Source organism: Pogona vitticeps, chromosome 2 (assembly GCF_051106095.1).
Source record: "Pogona vitticeps strain Pit_001003342236 chromosome 2, PviZW2.1, whole genome shotgun sequence".
Lineage (NCBI taxonomy): Eukaryota > Metazoa > Chordata > Lepidosauria > Squamata > Agamidae > Pogona > Pogona vitticeps.
Window position 1 is genome coordinate 18,405,156 of NC_135784.1, and position 18,210 is coordinate 18,423,365.

At 46.4% G+C, this 18,210-nt stretch overlaps 1 protein-coding gene across 1 annotated transcript in view; it reads right to left on the minus strand.

Moving 5' to 3' along the window:
• LOC110070210 (uncharacterized) overlaps positions 1-18,210 on the minus strand; it is a 44,104-nt gene that overhangs the window by 20,950 nt on the left and 4,944 nt on the right. Inside the window, exons 2-8 of the mRNA XM_078386808.1 lie at positions 16,282-16,689; positions 14,507-14,708; positions 13,613-13,781; positions 12,240-12,664; positions 9,470-9,557; positions 7,847-7,960; positions 527-2,704 (exon numbers count right to left, since the gene is read on the minus strand). Coding sequence (XP_078242934.1) covers positions 527-2,704; positions 7,847-7,960; positions 9,470-9,557; positions 12,240-12,664; positions 13,613-13,781; positions 14,507-14,708; positions 16,282-16,352 — 3,247 coding nt within the window. The 5' untranslated portion in view covers positions 16,353-16,689. The remainder of the gene's footprint in view (positions 1-526; positions 2,705-7,846; positions 7,961-9,469; positions 9,558-12,239; positions 12,665-13,612; positions 13,782-14,506; positions 14,709-16,281; positions 16,690-18,210) is intronic.

Here is an 18,210-nt window from a genome sequence, read left to right on the forward strand (position 1 = left end):
TGTCCATTTTTTTAACCCTAAGGAAAACAAAGCCTTTTCTTATTTCTTTCACCTGGATGTTTGGGGGGGGGCATCCAGTGTAATAGTGTGCTTTTCTCCCAGAAGGGATATTTGAATTTTTAGAATTATTAGAATTTTGAGAAAGGGGGCTTATCCACAAAAGCTCACATTAAAATACAGCAGCTAATCTTCAAGGTGCTGCAACGTTTTCATCTTCTTTATAGCCGCCTAGAGTGGTCTGGTAGTCCAGATAGGCGGGGTATAAATCAAATAAATAATAATAAATAAATAAATAATTCTTTATTTTTAATTTGTCTTTTGGTTTGACCTGAAATGCTGGCACAGGCTAACATGGCCCCCTTTTCTAATTTTTTTCCCTTCATCAACTAAGTCTCCTTCTTAAAGAAACAATCCCTACAGATGTTTGCTAAATTTATCAGATTTTGGGAAGAAAAAAAAGCACCACACAAAATACTGAGGGAATCTCCTCCTGTGTTTACCCTCACCTGCTCCGGCAGCCACTCACCTGCATGGGTCCGTTCATGTCGCCGGAGCTGGGACCGCCTAATGAATTTTTTCTCGCACTGCGAGCACTCGTAGGGCTTCTCCCCCGTGTGAGTCCTCTGGTGGATGAGAAGGGACACCTTCAGTTTGAAGGTTTTCCCACAATCAGAGCAAGTGTACGGGTTCTCCTTGCTGTGGGTGGCCTTGTGGGCTTCCAAGGAGGCCTTCTGGTTGAAGCTTTTCCCGCACTCGGGGCAGGTGAAGGGCTTCTCCCCCGTGTGGATCCTCTGGTGCCTGGCCAGGTTGCTCTTATTGTGGAAGCTTTTCCCACACACCATACATAAAGAGGGCTTCTCTCCTGTATGGACTCTCTGGTGTGTGTTGAGGGACGACTGCTGGCTGAAGCATTTCCCGCACTCGGTGCAACGGTACGGTTTTTCTCCCGTGTGAGTCCTCTGGTGCATGATGAGGTGACATTTGGAGTGGAAGGTTTTGCCACAGACCATGCACAGGTGAGATCTCTCTTTGGCTGGGGCCCTTTGGTCTGCACCCAGGGGATCTCCCCCATTTAGACTTTTCTTGGGGGACTCCCTGGGCTTCTCTCCTCGGTGCATCCTCAGGTGCAAAAGGTAGCCGCCGTTCCGTTTGAACCGCTTCCCGCACTCGGGGCAGACGTATGGCTTCTCTTTGCTGTGCGTGGGCTCGTGAGCAACCAGGCACACTTTCTGAATGAAACTTTTCCCACAGATGGGGCAGGAGTACGGCTTCTCCCCGGTGTGGATCTTCGTGTGCCTCATCAGGTTGCCTTTATTCGCAAATCTCCTCCCGCACACGGTACACAAGTACCTCCTCTCCCCTGTGTGCACGATCTTGTGTTTACTCAGGGCCTGTTTTTTAATGAAGCTCTTCCCGCACTCCGGGCACTGGAAGGGTCTCTCTCCCGTGTGGAGCCTCTTATGGACCACAAGCGACACTCGGCTCATGAAGCTTTTCCCGCATTCAGGGCACTGATATGGTTTTTCTCCTTTGTGGGCTCTTTCGTGCAACAAAAAGCTTCGTCTCCACCGGAAGCTTTTGCCACAGATTGAGCACTGATAGATCCTCTCTCGAGCGATGACGGCTGTTTCGTGAGCACTTTTCTTGTGCTTGGTCAGGTTGTTCCTGTACCGGAAGCTTTTCCCACACTCCGGGCACTGGTAAGGCCTCTCCCCCGTATGGATCCTCTCGTGCAAAGCCAGGCGATGTTTCCAATAGAAGCTTTTGTCGCAGTGGGAGCATTTGTGGGGCTTCTCTCCCCGATGGCGCTTTTCATGTCCGGTCAAGGCACATTTTGTTTTGAAACTCTTGCCACATTCAGGGCACAGGAACGACTTCTTTCCCCCGTGGGTGTTTTGGTGGACAACGAGTGCCGCTTTCCCATTGTAGCGCTTGCCGCATTCCGGGCACTCGTACGGCCGCTCGTCGGTGTGCATCCTCTCGTGCTCCACGAGGGAATATTTGAAAATGAATGTTTTGCTGCACTGCGAGCAAGCGTAGGGCCTCTCTCGGGTGTGAGCCCTCACCCTGTGCGCATTCAGATACTTCTCAAGAGTAAAGCTCTGGTCACAATCCGAGCACTTGTACAGCTTCTCAGCTGTGTGGATTCTCTTGTGTATCCTAAGTAAGGATTTTTGGTTGAAGGTTTTCTCACACAAAGGGCAGGAGTAAGTCTCTCCTGCGTGGATCTTCTGGTGGATAGCCAAGGATGTTTTCCATGGGTAGCTTTTCCCACACTCAAGGCATTTATAGGGTTTCTCGCCAGTGTGTATCCTCCGGTGAGTCACAAGGGACATCTCATGGGTGAAGCTTTTTCCACAGTCAGGACACTGATGAGGCTTGTCTCCCGTGTGAGTTTTCTCATGCTCCGTAAGCCGTTCTTTCTTGTTGAACTTTTTTTCACATTTCGTGCATTCGTATCGCTTGTCTCCCGGGTGAGACCGCCTGTGTTCGAGAAGGAGCAATTTATCACTGAAGCTCTCCCCACATTTCGAGCACCCATAGGGCTTCTCTTCGACGGGCGATCCCTCAGGGAGAGTAAGGTTCAGATTTTGGGAACCATCAGCTTCAGCCTCTTCTAGGGACATTCCACCAACATCTACCTCCTCAGGTCTTTCCAGCTGACCGTTTTCGTCTCCGTCCTTCTGTATCTGGTCATTCTCTGCTAGATTAACGAAAGAATTAGGATTAGAGCTGGAGGGGCGCCAAGTGCTTTCGATTAAAAAAAAAAAGCCCTCTGCCAAATTCTCTAAACTCTGCCCCAAAGCCTCTATAAAACAGCAATTTGGTAGAACTGGACCATAGGCTGCCCCCAAACTAGAAGGCTAATTTGTCCCTTAAAATCTGAGACAATTCCAAACTTCCCCAAAATCTTCTCACCAAAAGTAAAGGGCAATTTTCTCTAAATTAAAAAATGGGGTTTTTGCCCTTATAGACTTGCAGGAGTTACAATTTTGCCTTAAAACAAGGCGTGTCTCCCTTTGCTTTACCTAATCTGTCTAAAGGTCTTTGTTTCTTATATTGGTTCAAGAGACGGAAAATAAACTATGTTTGCTCACCTCTGTACTTTGCAAGCGTTTCGGAAGCACACTTCGATCCCCACCGTTCAAAGAGATGCCCAACAATAATAAAACATAATTAAAAATGGCAGGTATCTATCACCTTTATGAGAGAAAGACACGCCACAAAGGAGGTGCCACCAATCGAAAGGCCCTGCTTTGGACGACCAGAGTGCAAGTTTGAGCACGCAGAACCACTAAGGGCTTCAATGAGACAGAAGCTATGGCTTATCAACTTCATGGCTCTGTCTTGCTTTTTTTAAAAGAACCTTAGTAAGCTGGATGTGGTCAAACAGGAGATGGCAAGAATAAACATTGACATCCTGGGTGTCAGTGAACTAAAATGGACGGGAATGGGCAAATTCAATTCAGATGATTATCATATCTACTATTGTGGCCAAGACGCCCGTAGAAGGAATGGAGTAGCCCTCATAGTTAACAAAAGAGTGGGAAAAGCAATAATGGGATATAATCTCAAAAATGATAGAATGATTTCAATACGAATCCAAGGCAGACCTTTCAACATCACAATAAGCCAGTGGAGATGATGACATTCCAGTTGAACTATTTCAAATCTTAAAAGATGACGCTGTTAAGGTGCTACATTCAATATGCCAGCAAGTTTGGAAAACTCAGCAGTGGCCAGAGGACTGGAAAAGATCAGTCTATATCCCAATCCTAAAGAAGGGCAATGCCAAAGAATGCTCCAACTACCGTACAATTGCACTCATTTCACACGCTAGCAAGGTTATGCTCAAAATCCTCCAAGGTAGGCTTCTGCAATATGTGGACCAGAACTCCAGAAGTACAAGCTGGATTTTGAAGGTGCAGAGGAACTAGAGACCAAATTGCTAACATGTGCTGGGTTATGGAGAAAGCCAGAGAGTTCCAGAAAAACATCTACTTCTGCTTCATTGACTATGCAAAAGCGTTTGACTGTGTGGACCACAACAAACGATGGCAAGTTCTTAAAGAAACGGGAGTGTCTGACCACCTTATCTATCTCCTGAGAAATCTATATGTGGGACAGGAAGCAACAGTTAGAACTGGATATGGAAACACTGATAGGTTCAAAATTGGGAAAGGAATACAACAAGGCTGTATATTGTCCCTCTGCTTATTTAACTTATATGCAGAATACATCATGCGAAAGGCCAGACTGGAGGAATCCCAAACCGGAATTAGGATTGCCGGAAGAAATATCAACAACTTCAGATATGCAGTTGATACTACTCTGATGGCAGAAAGTGAGGAGGAATTAAATAACCTCTTAATGAGGGTGAAAGAGGAGAGTGCAAAAAAGAGTCTGAAACTCAACATCAAAAAAACCTAAGATCATGGCCACTGGTCCCATCACCTCCTGGGAAATAGAAGGGGAAGATATGGAGGCAGTGACAGATTTTACTTTTTTGAGCTTCATGATCACTGCAGATGGTGACAGCAGCCCTGAAATCAAAAGACACCTGCTTCTTGGGAGGAAAGCAATGACAAACCTAGACAGCATCTTAAAAAGCAGAGACATCACATTGCCAACAAAAGCCCGCACAGTCAAAATGATGGTTTTTCCAGTAGTGATGTATGGAAGTGAAAGCTGGACCATAAAGAAGGCTGGCCGCCAAGGAATTGGTGCTTTTCAACTGTGGTGCTGGAGGAGACTCTTGAGAGGAGTCCCCTGGACTGCAAGGAGATCAAACCTATCCATTTTGAAGGAAATCAACCCTTAGTGTTTACTGGAAGAACAGATCCTGAAGCTGAGGCTCCAATACTTTGGCCATCTCATGAGAAGAGAAGACTCCCTGGAAAAGACCCTAATGTTGGGAAAGTGTGAGGGCAAGAGGAGAAAGGGACAACAGAAGATTAGATGTATGGGCAGTATCACCGAAGCTACCAACATGAACTTGACCCAACTCCAGGAGGCAGTGGAAGACAGGAGGGCCTGGCGTGCTCTGGTCCATGGGGTCACGAAGAGTCGGACATGACTTAATAACTAAACAACAAATTAAATACCTAACATTTTAAATATCATGCTATTAATTATTGTTTTTAATATTTGGTTTATTGCTTTAGCTTTCAATATTTCACTTTTGAATGAGAAAGCTGGGTAAAAAATATTTTAATTAAATAAGCAAAAGGACAAATTATATGCACATAAACATTCACCCGCTGTCATACCAATGGAAGCTAAATCTACAGAGCAATGATTTGTGTGGTATTAAACAGGGACGAGAGAGATAACAATAAATGTTTCCTGGTGCAAAAGTGAAGAAATCACTGCAGTTTCAAGAAGATTATAATGATGACCACTGCAAGTTTTCCCTGGTGGCCACACTGGCTTCACTTCTGCACCAATTTGAAATATTCTTCTTTATTTATTAGACACTTTGGGGACCAAGGAACCTTGGCCTCCCTGAGTTTGAATGCAGTGGCTTGAATATTTTGCTTTCATGCTCTTTAAACTGTTTTCATTTAAAATTGTTCTAAAAGTTTTTTTTATTTTTTATTTTATTTTATTTTATTTTGGAATTGCCTTATACAATTTTTGTAACCCATCTGGAGATCATGCCATACAGCGAGGGCTTAGATGTTTTTAACAAATAAATAGCTTGGGAATCCTTGGGAGACGTAAATAAATAATAATTTAAAAAGCACTTTTCCAAGTCCTGATGAAGCCTGACAAGAGGCAGCAAGGTCCGTCTGCCCACAGGAATGGCTTTGCTATAAGTTTTAATCTGATATCTGTACAGTATAGCAGTTTTTAAATGTTTGTAATCATTTATTACTTTGCTTTTAATTTTGTTTCTTTTAAAACTATAAGCCACCTTGGATCCTTTAGGAAAGGTGGCATATAAATATTTTAAATAAAAAATAAAATAAAAAGGTGACATATAAATATTTAAATAAATGCTTTTATTTTTTTACAAAAGGCTTATTTGGCTTGATTCATCCTGAAGTGTGCAGAATGCAAGGGAAATGGATTTTGTTCCCAAAGGATACCTCCGATCATCATGTATTTTTAAAGTAACTTTATTAATTGATTGATTTGATTTATATACTGCCCCATTAGTGTGAAGCACTTTTCAGGGGCATTTACGATAAAACATAAAATAGATTTTAAAAATACAATTTTAAAGCACGTGTCAACATGAACTGCGCTTAGTACTGGAGGCTCCACCCTCTCTAGGCATCCTTTCCCTCCTGCTTTTTTAAAGGTATTATTTCATCTCCGTTAAAGTTTGACATTTCTTTCCTCAAAATATTGGTTCACTTTTCCTTTCCTTTCTAAATAAATAAATAAATAAAGGACCCAGGCAGCTTCCATCGTTAAAAGCACACGAAAAGCTTTAAAAAAAGCCCAAAAAGGGTCAGTGATTCAAATATTTGAAAAAGAAGTAGTAACTTTCATATTAAATTTTTAGATAAAAGTTTAGTCTGTCCCTCAAATCCAGACAGGCTTCATTTTGACCAACCAGGCCCAGTCCGGGGAGGGGGGGAAGGCTCAGGCATCTTTTATCTGATTCAATGGTATTTATGAAAAACAACTCCAAAGTTATTCTTTGAATTCTCCCCCTTTCTGACAGACCCCAAAAGGCTATTATACTTAAAAATCCCCCCCCACTCAAAAACTAAAACTCAGTAAAACCCAGCGGGTGTATACAAAAACCAAGCAACCATATTCAGGCCTACCAAGCCCTGGATGACAAAATCACTAACTGGGCAATCCTATATGTGCAGAATCCGAATCAGCCCCCATGGAGTTCAATGAGAAGTTAATGGGCAGTCAAGTCGCTTTTGACTCAGGGAAACCTCTAAAACATCCCATCTTTAACTGCCCTCTTCAGTTCTTGCAAGTTCTAGGTAGTGACTTCCTTGATGCAGTCAATCCATCTCACATTAGGCCTTCCTCATTTTCTGTGGCCTTCCACCTTTCCCAGCATTATCTTCTTTTTTCCAGAGTTCCATTTTTCCCCCCAAGATGTGCCCAAAAGCAGGACAGCTACAATTTAGTCATGGTCATTCCTATTGAGCGTTCAGGCTTCATCAGATCTAACGCCCCCTGATTTGTCTTCCTGGCAGTTCATGAGACACAGAAATCTCTCCTCTAATCCCGTTATCATGAATGACTTGATTTTTTTTTAACCCGTTAGCTCAATAGTTCCCGGATTTCTTCAACCCTTCATGTCATTCTTAAAATAAAATGTCAAGTTAGAGCCAAGCCTAGACTGCAGGAAATTTTGTTTTGTTTAATTTCTGTCACATGGACGCTTTGTGGTTCTGATCTCTGTCACTCACTCACTTAAAAAAAAAATCAGATTGCTACCATTTTATTCTCCCAAAATTATATTAAGGGCTGAGATCTTTTACACAGTCCTCTACAAAATAATTTTATTATTGCAGCAGTATCGTTTAGAGTTATGTCAGTTTGACGGAAAGGGATTCCCACCTGCCCCAAATTCACCCAGTTTAACCCACTAAGTGGGAACCAGAACTGGCATTTCTTCAGACCAGTCTGACCCAGTACGCCAGGACGACCTGCGGCCTTCCAGAGGCTGGTGGACTTCAATTCCCATTAGCCCTTGCCAGCACCATCTGTGGTGAGGCATGCTGGGAGTTGCAGTCCAACATTCCATCCAGGAACCATCACCACCCCGCTCTAACCACTACCCTGCTGGCCCTCACAAAGCTCTATTTGCTTCTTTTCTTTCTCCTTGAATCCCGTGCCCTGCCCTGCATCCTTAATGGGTACCTACTTTCAGCAACCTCGACCACAGAGGAGATGCTTTCCAGAGACACTGCTTCTTCCAACAACACGCGACTTTCCTTTTGAGCCTCTACCGTCTGGCCCTCTTTCACGGCCCCATCTTCTGGAGAACAGAAGGAGGGGGGAAAATGAGAATCCTAAAAGGAGATGTTTGTCCCATTTCTCTCAAATAAATGAAAGAAACAACAGAAAGCAAAGCTGTGTGCTGGAGGAACAATTTCGGAGTTTTCACATAAGGGTTTCTTTAGCAGATTTTAAATGCCATGTTCCTGCATGAGTGCAAACAACGCCAATTCTGGAGAAAAGCATAGTCCTCCCATAGGACTAGCAGCTTAGGAGCCTCGTGATGCAGCGGTTAAACTGCAGTACTGCAGGGAAGGCTCTGCTCACCACCTGAGTTTGATCCCAGTGGGCTCTGGTAGCCAGCTCGAGGTTCACTCAGCCTTCCATCCACCTGAGGTCAGTTCACTGAGTATCCAGAGTGCTGGGGTGTGCATGCAAGCAATGTGAAGCATGCATAATTAAATTGTAAACTGTCCAGAGACAGGTTTAAACACTGTGGCATGATATATAAGCAGGATCTTTGCTTTGCAGGCTCAGCTCTCAACATTTCAGCTAGCGTAAAAAAAAAAAAATTGGAAAGAGCAAAACGTTTGTCTTGGGAACTGCACGGCATTTTGTCATGGAGGTACAGTATTTGCCGGCGTATAAGATGACTTTTTTGGCCCCCAAAAAAAGTCTCCAAGTGGGGGAGTCATCTTATACGCCGGGTGCACTTCAGTTGGGCCAGGAAGGAGCTGCTGCCGTTGAGTGAGTGATGCGAGGCCGCGCCGGCCGGGGAGGAAGGCAGGCGGGCACGTAGGCGGTTGGTCCAGACAGAGAGAGGGAAGCAAAGCTGGCCATGCCTGAGCAGCCAGAGCCCGCCACCAGACTGCCCACCGCCCTGCACCGCTAAGCCAGCTGCCCGCTCGCCTGCCCACCATTGGAGAGCTACTTCCCCCCTCCTCCTCCGCTGCCGCCACCCACCCGGCCGCTTCCCCTCCTCCTCGCCCTCTCCGACGCCGGCCATGAACTTCCAGGGTGGGCCCAGACAGAGCCCTGGGCAGCCGGCGCAGAGCCGTCCACTCTATATTTTGAGTGGAAATGTTGGGGGGCCATCTTATATGCCCAGTAGTATTGTATGCCGGCAAATACGGTACAGTGGTGCCTCGCTTAACAAGGATAATCCATTCCAGCGAAATCGCTGTACAGTGAAATCCTCGTTAAGCAAAATAAAAAAGCCCATTGAAACACACTGAAAACCCTTCAATGGGCTGAAAACTCACATCCAGCGAAGATCCTCCACAGGGGCGGCCATTTTCGGTGCCTGTATAGCAAGGAATCCATCCAAAAACACAGCGGGCAGCCATTTTGAAGCCGCCGACCAGCTGTTTTAAAATAGTCGTAATGCAAAGAATCGGTTTCCGAAGCAGGGAACCAATCATTGCAAAGCGGATTTTTGCCATTAAAACATTTGTTTTGCAATCGCAAAACAGTCATCGTATAGCGGTTTCATCGTTTAACAAAGCAATCGTTAAGCGAGGCACCACTGTATTTTAAAAAAGAATCTTACCCACTGGGGTGGCATTTCCATCCGTTTTCTCAGAGATCCTCATGTTTGAGGCTTTCACTCTGTCGGTGGAATAATCAACCACGGCTTCCTAAAATAGGACAGAGATGGCAAAGGAAAACAAGAGGAAAAAATAGTATAGAAGGATTAGAAATGGAAAACACGGGGTGAATTATTTTCCCTCAGATAAGAATTACTGAGAGGTTTGGGGACCCCCTAGCCTGCATGAATTGTCTTATATCTGTGCTAATTGAGAGAATTAAAAGCAGGGAAGGTCCCTTCCAGCAGACTTGAAAATCAGGCGCACGGCTCCGTGAAAGAGCTCACCCTTTGTACACTGAAGGTGCCGGGATTACTTCCTGGATCCCAAGTTTAAAAGAATTTCAGGCAGTAGGGAAGGCCCTGCCCACCACCTGAATTTCTTTGCCTCAGACCCCAAAAAGCCGTGGCCGGGTAGACTCTACAAGGCAAAACGGATAAATAGGCTGGACTCGCTTCTGGGCAGCTCCCTGGGTTCCTCTTAATAAAGCTAAGAGGGACACCCAGCCATGATATTTATTTCTGTATGTTTACTCTTTTCTCTCCACTGTACAACATACAAGGAAGTCTATACCGTTCCCAGCCAGCCAGCCAGTCATTATACCTTCACAACAACCTTGTGAGGTAGAGTAGACCAAAGGATAAGGACAGGACCACAGTCATTCCTGTGAGCCTGGGTGGGGATGTAACAGGGATTTTAACCCAGATCTCCACAAGCTTAATCTGACATTTCAGTGTTGGGATGGGTTACTCTGGAAGTGATGGGGGGAGAGGTGGCAATTTGCACTGAAATGCAGTGGTGCCTCGCATAGCGAGGTTAATCCGTTCTGGATTAACCTTCGCTATGGCGAAACATCGCTGTACGGAACGTAAAAGCCCATTGGAACTCATTAAACTTAGTTTAATGCGTTCCAATAGGCTGCAAAACTCACCGTTCAGCGAGGTTGCTCCATTGCGGCAGCCATTTTCGCGCCATTGGTAAGTGAGGGGAGGGCGCGAAAACGCTGCGCGCGGCCTTTTCGGGGCTTCCGGCGGCCATTTTGGAGCCGCCAAACAGCTGATCCGGGGCATCGCTTTGCGAAGATCGGTAAGCGAAACGCTTACCGATCTTCACAAAGCGATTTTTGCCCATAGGGGCCATCGGTATGCGATCGCATTTGCGATCGCTAAAACCTAATTGCGATTTCGTCGTTCTACGGTGCGCTCGTTAAGCGAGGCACCACTGTACATGAAAAACAAGCAAAGATGAAAAACTTAGCAGTGGCTTCTTTCAATTTCAATTGCATTTTTTAAAAATTCTGACGTGATGATTGGGATTTGGGCCTCCTACAACCTATTCCATGGCAAAATGTCTATTCCTGGAAGTTGGCAGGAGTGAAAAAAACCAAACCAAACCATGGGAGTTTGGCAATTTCCTCCCCGCCCCAAAGGGGTGCATTCTGCTTTCTCCAGCCACTACTGATTTTGTACAGCATAGCCCCCTCCTGCCATCTCAGCTAACCTGTACTTGTGGCATGAAATCCAGAACTGGCACTTCCCCAGCATCTGCCAAACCTCTGGGGTGGATACCCTCAATGAATTTCTAGAATGATCACTGATTCCACAGTGAACTGGAGCCTTTTTGTGGCACAGTGGTTCAACTGCAGTTGTTGTTGTTTAGTCGTTAAGTCGTGTCCGACTCTTCGTGACCCCATGGACCAGAGCATGCCAGGCCCTCCTGTCTTCCACTGCCTCCCGTAGCTTTGATGACCCTGTCCAACCATCTCATCCTCTGTCATCCCCTTATCCTCTTGCCCTCACACTTTCCCAACATCAGGGTCTTTTCCAGGGAGTCTAGTCTTCTCATAAGATGGCCAAAGTACTGGAACCTCAGCTTCAGAATCTGTCCTTCCACTGAGCACTCAGGGTTGATTTCCTCCAGAATGGATAGGTTTGTTCTCCTTTTGGAGCCCAGGGGACTCTCAAGAGTTTCCTCCAGCACCACAACTGCAGTACTGCAGCCCAAACTCCACTCACAACCCGGCTTCAATCCCAGGTAGCTGGCTCAAGGTCGACTCAGCCTTCCATCCTTCTGAGGTCAGTAAACTGAGCACCCAGCCGGCAAGGAAGGAGGAATGGGTAGCCTGCATAATTAAACTGTAAACCACCCAGAGAGTGCTCTTTAAGCGCTATGGGGCAGTTTGTAAGCAGCACAATTTCTTTTAGCTTTCACTGTTTTTGCTACCAGGAAGTTTTTCCTAATGAACAGCCAAAAGAGGTGGTATCCTTCAGTCTTGTGAACCAGCCTGCCAGGGGCTTATTTGAAAAGAGAGAGAGAAATTACACAAGTAACCAATACATCTTGATGAGAAATGGGCATGAACCTTGATTCGGAGGTCCAGCCCAATTTTCTTGCACAGGTGTTGTGCAGGCCCGGCACCCTCCTGCTCTCCCCTGCAGGCTTGCCCACCCAAAGGCGCGCTGCAGGAATCCCTGCCCTGCCTCCTCATCTAAGTTGGTGGAAGAGCAGGCTGCCAAAGGTGGGTGGCCAGTCGCACTGGGGAGGCGGGGAGGAATGAGCAAGCATGCAGGGGAGGCAGATGAACACAGGGATGAATTGGACCAAACCTCATAACTGAGATTCGGGCCCATTTGCCATCTTGATATCAAGGAACAATCCATGGTCAATATTTAATATGTCATGGCATGCTCCTGTCAATGCACTGGAAGAATTAAAAGCACCACGGTTCCCCACCTCTTCCATCCGCTGTCTGTTTAGGAAATCTTCTGCCAGGGCCACGGCGTCCTCACAGGTTGCCGGCCCCCCTTCCTTGACGTAGCCCTGCATCTCCTGGGGCAGGATGGCCAGAAACTGCTCCAGGATCACCAGCTCCAGCATCTGCATCTTGGTGTGCTTGCCCGGCCTGAGCCACTGCTGACAAAGGTCCCAGAGTCGGCTGCAGACCTCGTGGGGCCCTTCGACCTCCTGGTAGCGAAATTCCCGGAAATGCTGACGCTGAACCTCAGAGCTGTTTGTGTCTTCCTCGGGGTCGTCGTGTTTTCTTCCTTGCGCATTTTCTCGCTGGGCCCTAGCCAGAAACAGACGAAGGCTTTTCCTTGACTCTGTGCCTATGGCGCTCTGGTCCTGCACAGAAGTTACTCGGAGGTCCAGGGCAGAAGCTAAAGAGGGAAAATACCAAAAATTATATATTTGTTAACATTATTTGTACAGTGGTGCCTCGCTTGATGATGTTAATTCGTTCCAGCGAAATTGCTGTAGAGTGAAAACATCGTCAAGCGAAATAAAAAACCCCATTGAAACGCATTGAAAACCGGTTCAATGCATTCCAATGGGCTGAATACCTGCTGGTCCAGTGAAGATCCTCCATATGGCGGCCATTTTCAGTGCCTGTATAGTGAGGAATCCATCCTAGAAAACAGCGGGGGGCCATTTTGAAAGCTGGTGGCCATTTTGAAACCCGACGATCAGCTCTTTGCTGACTGTCGTAAAGCGAAAAAGTGGTTCCTGAAACAGGGAACTGATCAACGTGAAGCAAAAAACCCCAATCTAAACATCGTTTTGCGATCGCTTTTGTGATTACAAAAACTTCAACATTAAGCGGATTCGTCGTTAGACGGGGTAATCGTCCAGCAGGGCACAACTGTACTCTGCTCTTTTTCAGTTACGTGTCATCAAGTTGGGCCTCACTTATAGCGACCCTATAGCTTTCAAAGGAAGCGAGAGATTTAAGGAATGGTTTTACTAGTTCCACAATCTCCCCAGTGAGTTTCCGTGGCTCCGTGAGGATTCGTACCCTGGTCTCCAGAGTCCTAATCCATCACTGTCCACTACACCACACGGAGTCCCGAAGGGTCAGGAGCTTTCCAAAACTCTCCGGGCGATTTCATGAGCTCTATGAAGCGAAAGACAAAAGGCAGCAAGAAAAGAGGACGACCAAATACAAGATGGGTTGACTCCTTAAAGAAGTCACAGGCTGGAGAGTCTACTAAAGATGAGTGGTTTGTTGAGGACACAAAATTTTGGAGATCTCTCACTGAAATCGGAGGTAACTCGACATTGCATAAAAACAAAAAGAACAACGTGAAGCGCAATTTGTTTAACTTTACCTGGGATGGTGGAAGTGGAATAAGAATGTTCCAGGGTTATGATGTCGCTCGTGGAAGAAGGCGCTTCCATGTCACTGCTTCTGATCTCCGGGGGGCTGCTTGGTTTGGGATCCGGCATCTTATGCCTGACGAGGGTCTGTCTTTTTTTAGCATTTCCCTTTTTAGCACCCTGTGGGAAAATATAATCAAATGTACAGCCTGCCTATATTGGTTCTTATAGGACATCAAGATAACAATGTTGGGAGGTGTGCAGACGTAGGATTTTGGATGTCAACTCCCAGCTGCCTGGGGAATCCTGGGATCTGTAGTCCAAAAACACCAATAGGAAACACACCTATATTTAGAATGGCTCAGTGGTTTGTTTAGGCACCTGGCTGCAGAACCAGAAGTCAAGAGTTCGATTCCCCACTTGTATCTGCTCAATAGGGGGCTGGACTGGATGACCCGTAGGCCCCCTTCCATCTCTGCCGTTCTAAGATTGTTATAATAAGATTATTAAGAATAATATCATTCTTGGTCCAAACCAAGGATCTCGCGTCGTCAAAGCCGTTAAGGCCTTCAGTTAATTTTCTCGGCCTTCAATAAAAATGAACCAAATAATCAGGGCTGGCTGCAGCAAGAGATGGTGCCTTAGCTCAGCACTTGAAGGGTGCACTCCCCCCGCCCTGGTCATGTTCTACCTTCGCTTGGCATCCTCAACATCCCACATGGAAACATTTTATTGCAAGTGTGGCATCTCCATTTCTTAAAGATTCCTCAGCAAAGGGCCACCAAGCTTCCCACCTCCTTGCAGAAGATGATTAAGCGAATAACATTAAATCTACAAAAAGTGATTTAACAACCGGGAAAAGATCCAGCGCGCTCCTCTTGTAAAACCACCATGGCGGTGCTTACCCGTTTCGGTCGGCCGGACATCCTAAAAATGGTGGGGACCGCTCTGGGCTTTAGATCCCTTCTCCCGGAGGCCACATTCCCCCAAAAATCTATTTTTCTGAAATGCTCCGAGCATACGACGTCATTGTACGATGGAGTGAAGTTCGGCCTCCCGATGTTTGCGAGCCATTTCTTTAACTGGTCTTCCTTTGTGAGGGGAAATCTAAAACAATGTTGGTGATTTCGTTTTTAAAAAGCATGTTTTAGATACTCCACTACAGACGGGATTGAATGCTAAAAGAAGGGAAAAGTAAATACAGTAGGACCCCCTTATTCCTAGGATCAGTATTCACTGATCCAGAGTATGAAGATATTAAAAATAGTAAAACAGAAAAAACCTAGAAATACTGTAGTGGTGCCCTGCATAGCGACGTTAATCCATTCCGGATTAATCGTCGCTATCCGGAAACATCGCTAAACGGAACTAAAAACCCCATAGGAATGCATTAAACTTTGTTTAATGCGTTCCCATGGGGCCCAAACTCATTGTGCAGCGAAGATCCTCCATAGCACCGCCATTTTCGCCGCCTCGGTAAGCGAGGAAATCGTGTGAAAATGCTTGCGGTAGCCATTTTGGGCACCCGGCGGCCATTTTGGAACCGCGATCAGCTGTTCTAAAAACATCGCAATGCGAAGATCATCGCAACGCGATGTTTTCCCATTCATATCATCGCAATGCGATCGCATTAGCGATTGCAAAAAATAAATCGCTATGCGGATTTGCCGTTAAACTGTGCACTCGTTATGCGAGGCACCACTGTACAGTATCTGTTTCTAAAGATGATGTTCTCAGAAACTCTGGCCAGAACTGGCCACTAGAGGGAGCCAAAGACACTGCTATGTATAGAGTTTGGCATCAAAATAGCATTTGCTATAATCCACATTTTTCAGCATCCGTGGGGAGACTGGGAACTGATTTCCCACGTATATGGGGGTCCTACTGTAATTTTGTCACAGCCTGTACAGTAACAAAGGGAAACCACTGTTTCATGCTACTTTTTAAAAATTCAATCAGAACAGAACAGCAAATGACAGTATGACTTCTCTTTATGTCCAAATCCACCCCTACGGTTTGTTAGCCAGCCACAAACAAGGATTAGAAAACCATGGTTTGGCGTTAGCTGGCCAGTTGAAACCAGGTTTACAGTTACAATGGGGGGGAATAAAAGAAGTCCAGAACTTAAAACAGCTGCTTTTGTGGAGGACAACTTCCAGTATCCCACCCCCAGCAGATGCCAGGTGGAGGTGTTTTCTGAAAGAGTAGCTTTCCCAAATGCTGGTTTGCATTCACAGCTGAAGCAATAAACCATGGGAAATATAAACCACGGCTTAGCAAGATATGCAAATGCGACCAATGCCTGCGAAACCATGGCTAATATAAAGCATAGCTTGGTGTGATGTGCAAATGTGACCAATGCTTGCCAAATCAGGGCTAATATAAACCATGGTTTAATATGACTTGCAAATGCAAACAATGCCTACCAAATCATGGCTAATAATGTAAACCTGGGGTTCTCCACAGGGCCGCGGAGGCAAATCTCCTCCCCCCCCGCACACGCAGAAACATGCACACCCCTCCCATGCATGCATGGACCCCCCCCCCCCGCCTGCACACTAAACTGGTCCAGGGAGGCAAAAAAGTTGGGGACCACTGAATTGTAAACCATGGCTTAGCAGGATATGCAAATATGATCAATGCCTGTCAACACACCATGTAAATAACGTCCTCTGCTTACCTGTGAAAGGTGATGCGACTGCCTCGCCAGCGCCGGTTCTTGCAGTTGGGTACCGAGCAGCTACTTGCCATGTGTATGGCCGGATTCTTCCCTGGGTCCCTCCAGCGTTACGTCCTGGGGCTTTATCCACTTAAGAGGGTGCAAGCGAAGAAGCTGGGCTCAGCCTGACCAACACCCAAACACCATCTTTCTTCGGGTTGGCGGTCTTACGGGCAGCCCACGGACTCCTGGGTGAAACCCTTCCAATGGGGAGTTCCCCAGGACGATGAGAAGGGTGTCGATTTGGCCGAAACCTCTCTGGGGCTTCTCCCACTCACATCCTCATCTCCTAAAGACTTCTCTAAGAATTGGGACTCTCTGGATGTAACCCTCAGAGGGAAGCAAGGAGGAAATTCCTCTCGCCCGTTCCTGAAAAGAGAAAAACAACCCATCACACAGTGATGCTTCTAATCCAGCATCCCGTCCTCACCATTCAGGGCAACTCACACGTACCTAGGAAGGTTCACAAGCAGGACCGGGAGGAGAGAGTCTCCCCTATGGAGTCTTGCACATATTTAGTACTTGGGAGTACAGTATGCAGGGGCTGAAAACCTGTCAAACTGCCTCAGACATTTAAGGATTGACTTATTCAAAACATTTTTATCCCCATCTTTCTCCTTTAAAAGGACCCTAGGTGGCTTAAATCATTGAAAGCCAACATTTAAAGCTGAAAACAATGAGCATGCAACGGCGGTTGGCATTGCTAAAAAGACATTAACGCTAAAATCGCAAGAGTCCGTATGCGGCAGGCGCCATAGGCAACAGAGGAGAGAATAAAGGAGCTCTCAAGATATTTGTGAGGGATGTGGTGGTGCTGTGGGTTAAGCCGCAGAAGCCTCTGTGCTGCAAGGTCAGAAGACCAGCCGTCGTAAGATCAAATCCACACGACGGAGTGAGCTCCCGTCGCTTGTCCCAGTTCCCGCCAACCTAGCAGTTCGAAAGCATGTAAAAAATGTGAGTAGATAAATAGGTACCACCTCGGTGGGAAGGTTAACGGCGGTCCATGTCTAGTCGCGCTGGCCACGTGACCACGGAAACTGTCTACGGACACAAACGCTGGCTCTACGGCTTGGAAACGGGGATGAGCACCACACCCTAGAGTCGGACACGACTGGACTAAATGTCAAGGGGAACCAAGATATTTCTTTTTTCATTTATTAGTCACATTGATAACTTCCACTTTTCCTCCAGTAAGTTTGAGACAGTGTTCACGGTTCCCCACCTCGCCCTCTAATCTTTACACCAACCCTGTGAGGTAGGTCAGGCACAGAAGGAATCTGGTTGATCCATAACCACCCAATGAGCTTCATGGGTTAGCAGGGATCAAAACCTGGGTCTCTGAACATCCAAGCCATTACATTGTGCCATCTTTGCACTGCAACCACTGGGGAGTCATCCCCATGGACCTCACAGGCTCTTCATTCCCCGAACCCTGTGGGTAGTGATGTAAACAAAGTCAGGGTTTGCAGAAATGAAGTCTGAGGACGATCTTCGAGTCACCGGGCGAACGGCACTGCCCATCATCCCCCTCAGACCTCTCTGTTCCCTCTGAGCTTTGCCTTGAGCAGTTGGGAGGACAAATGGATGTTCCCAAAAGCAGCAAACTGCTGCAAGCTGTCCTTGTAAGTGTGAGAGAGCAACAGAGCCACACATGGGCCATTAAGAGCCATTGGCTTTACAAACCACCCGTTCCAGCTGGAAACTAAAACTGGCAGAAATCACTTATTCACACAGATTCTACTGACTGCATTTTTTAAAAAAACTCTCCTCGGGATAAGGCTTCTATGGGGACTGCCTGTTCTTCCAAATTTATCACTTCCTGGATAGGTATCTGGCTACGGGAGACAGAGGTTGGGAGTTCAATTCCCCACTGAGCCTCCTTGACAGGGA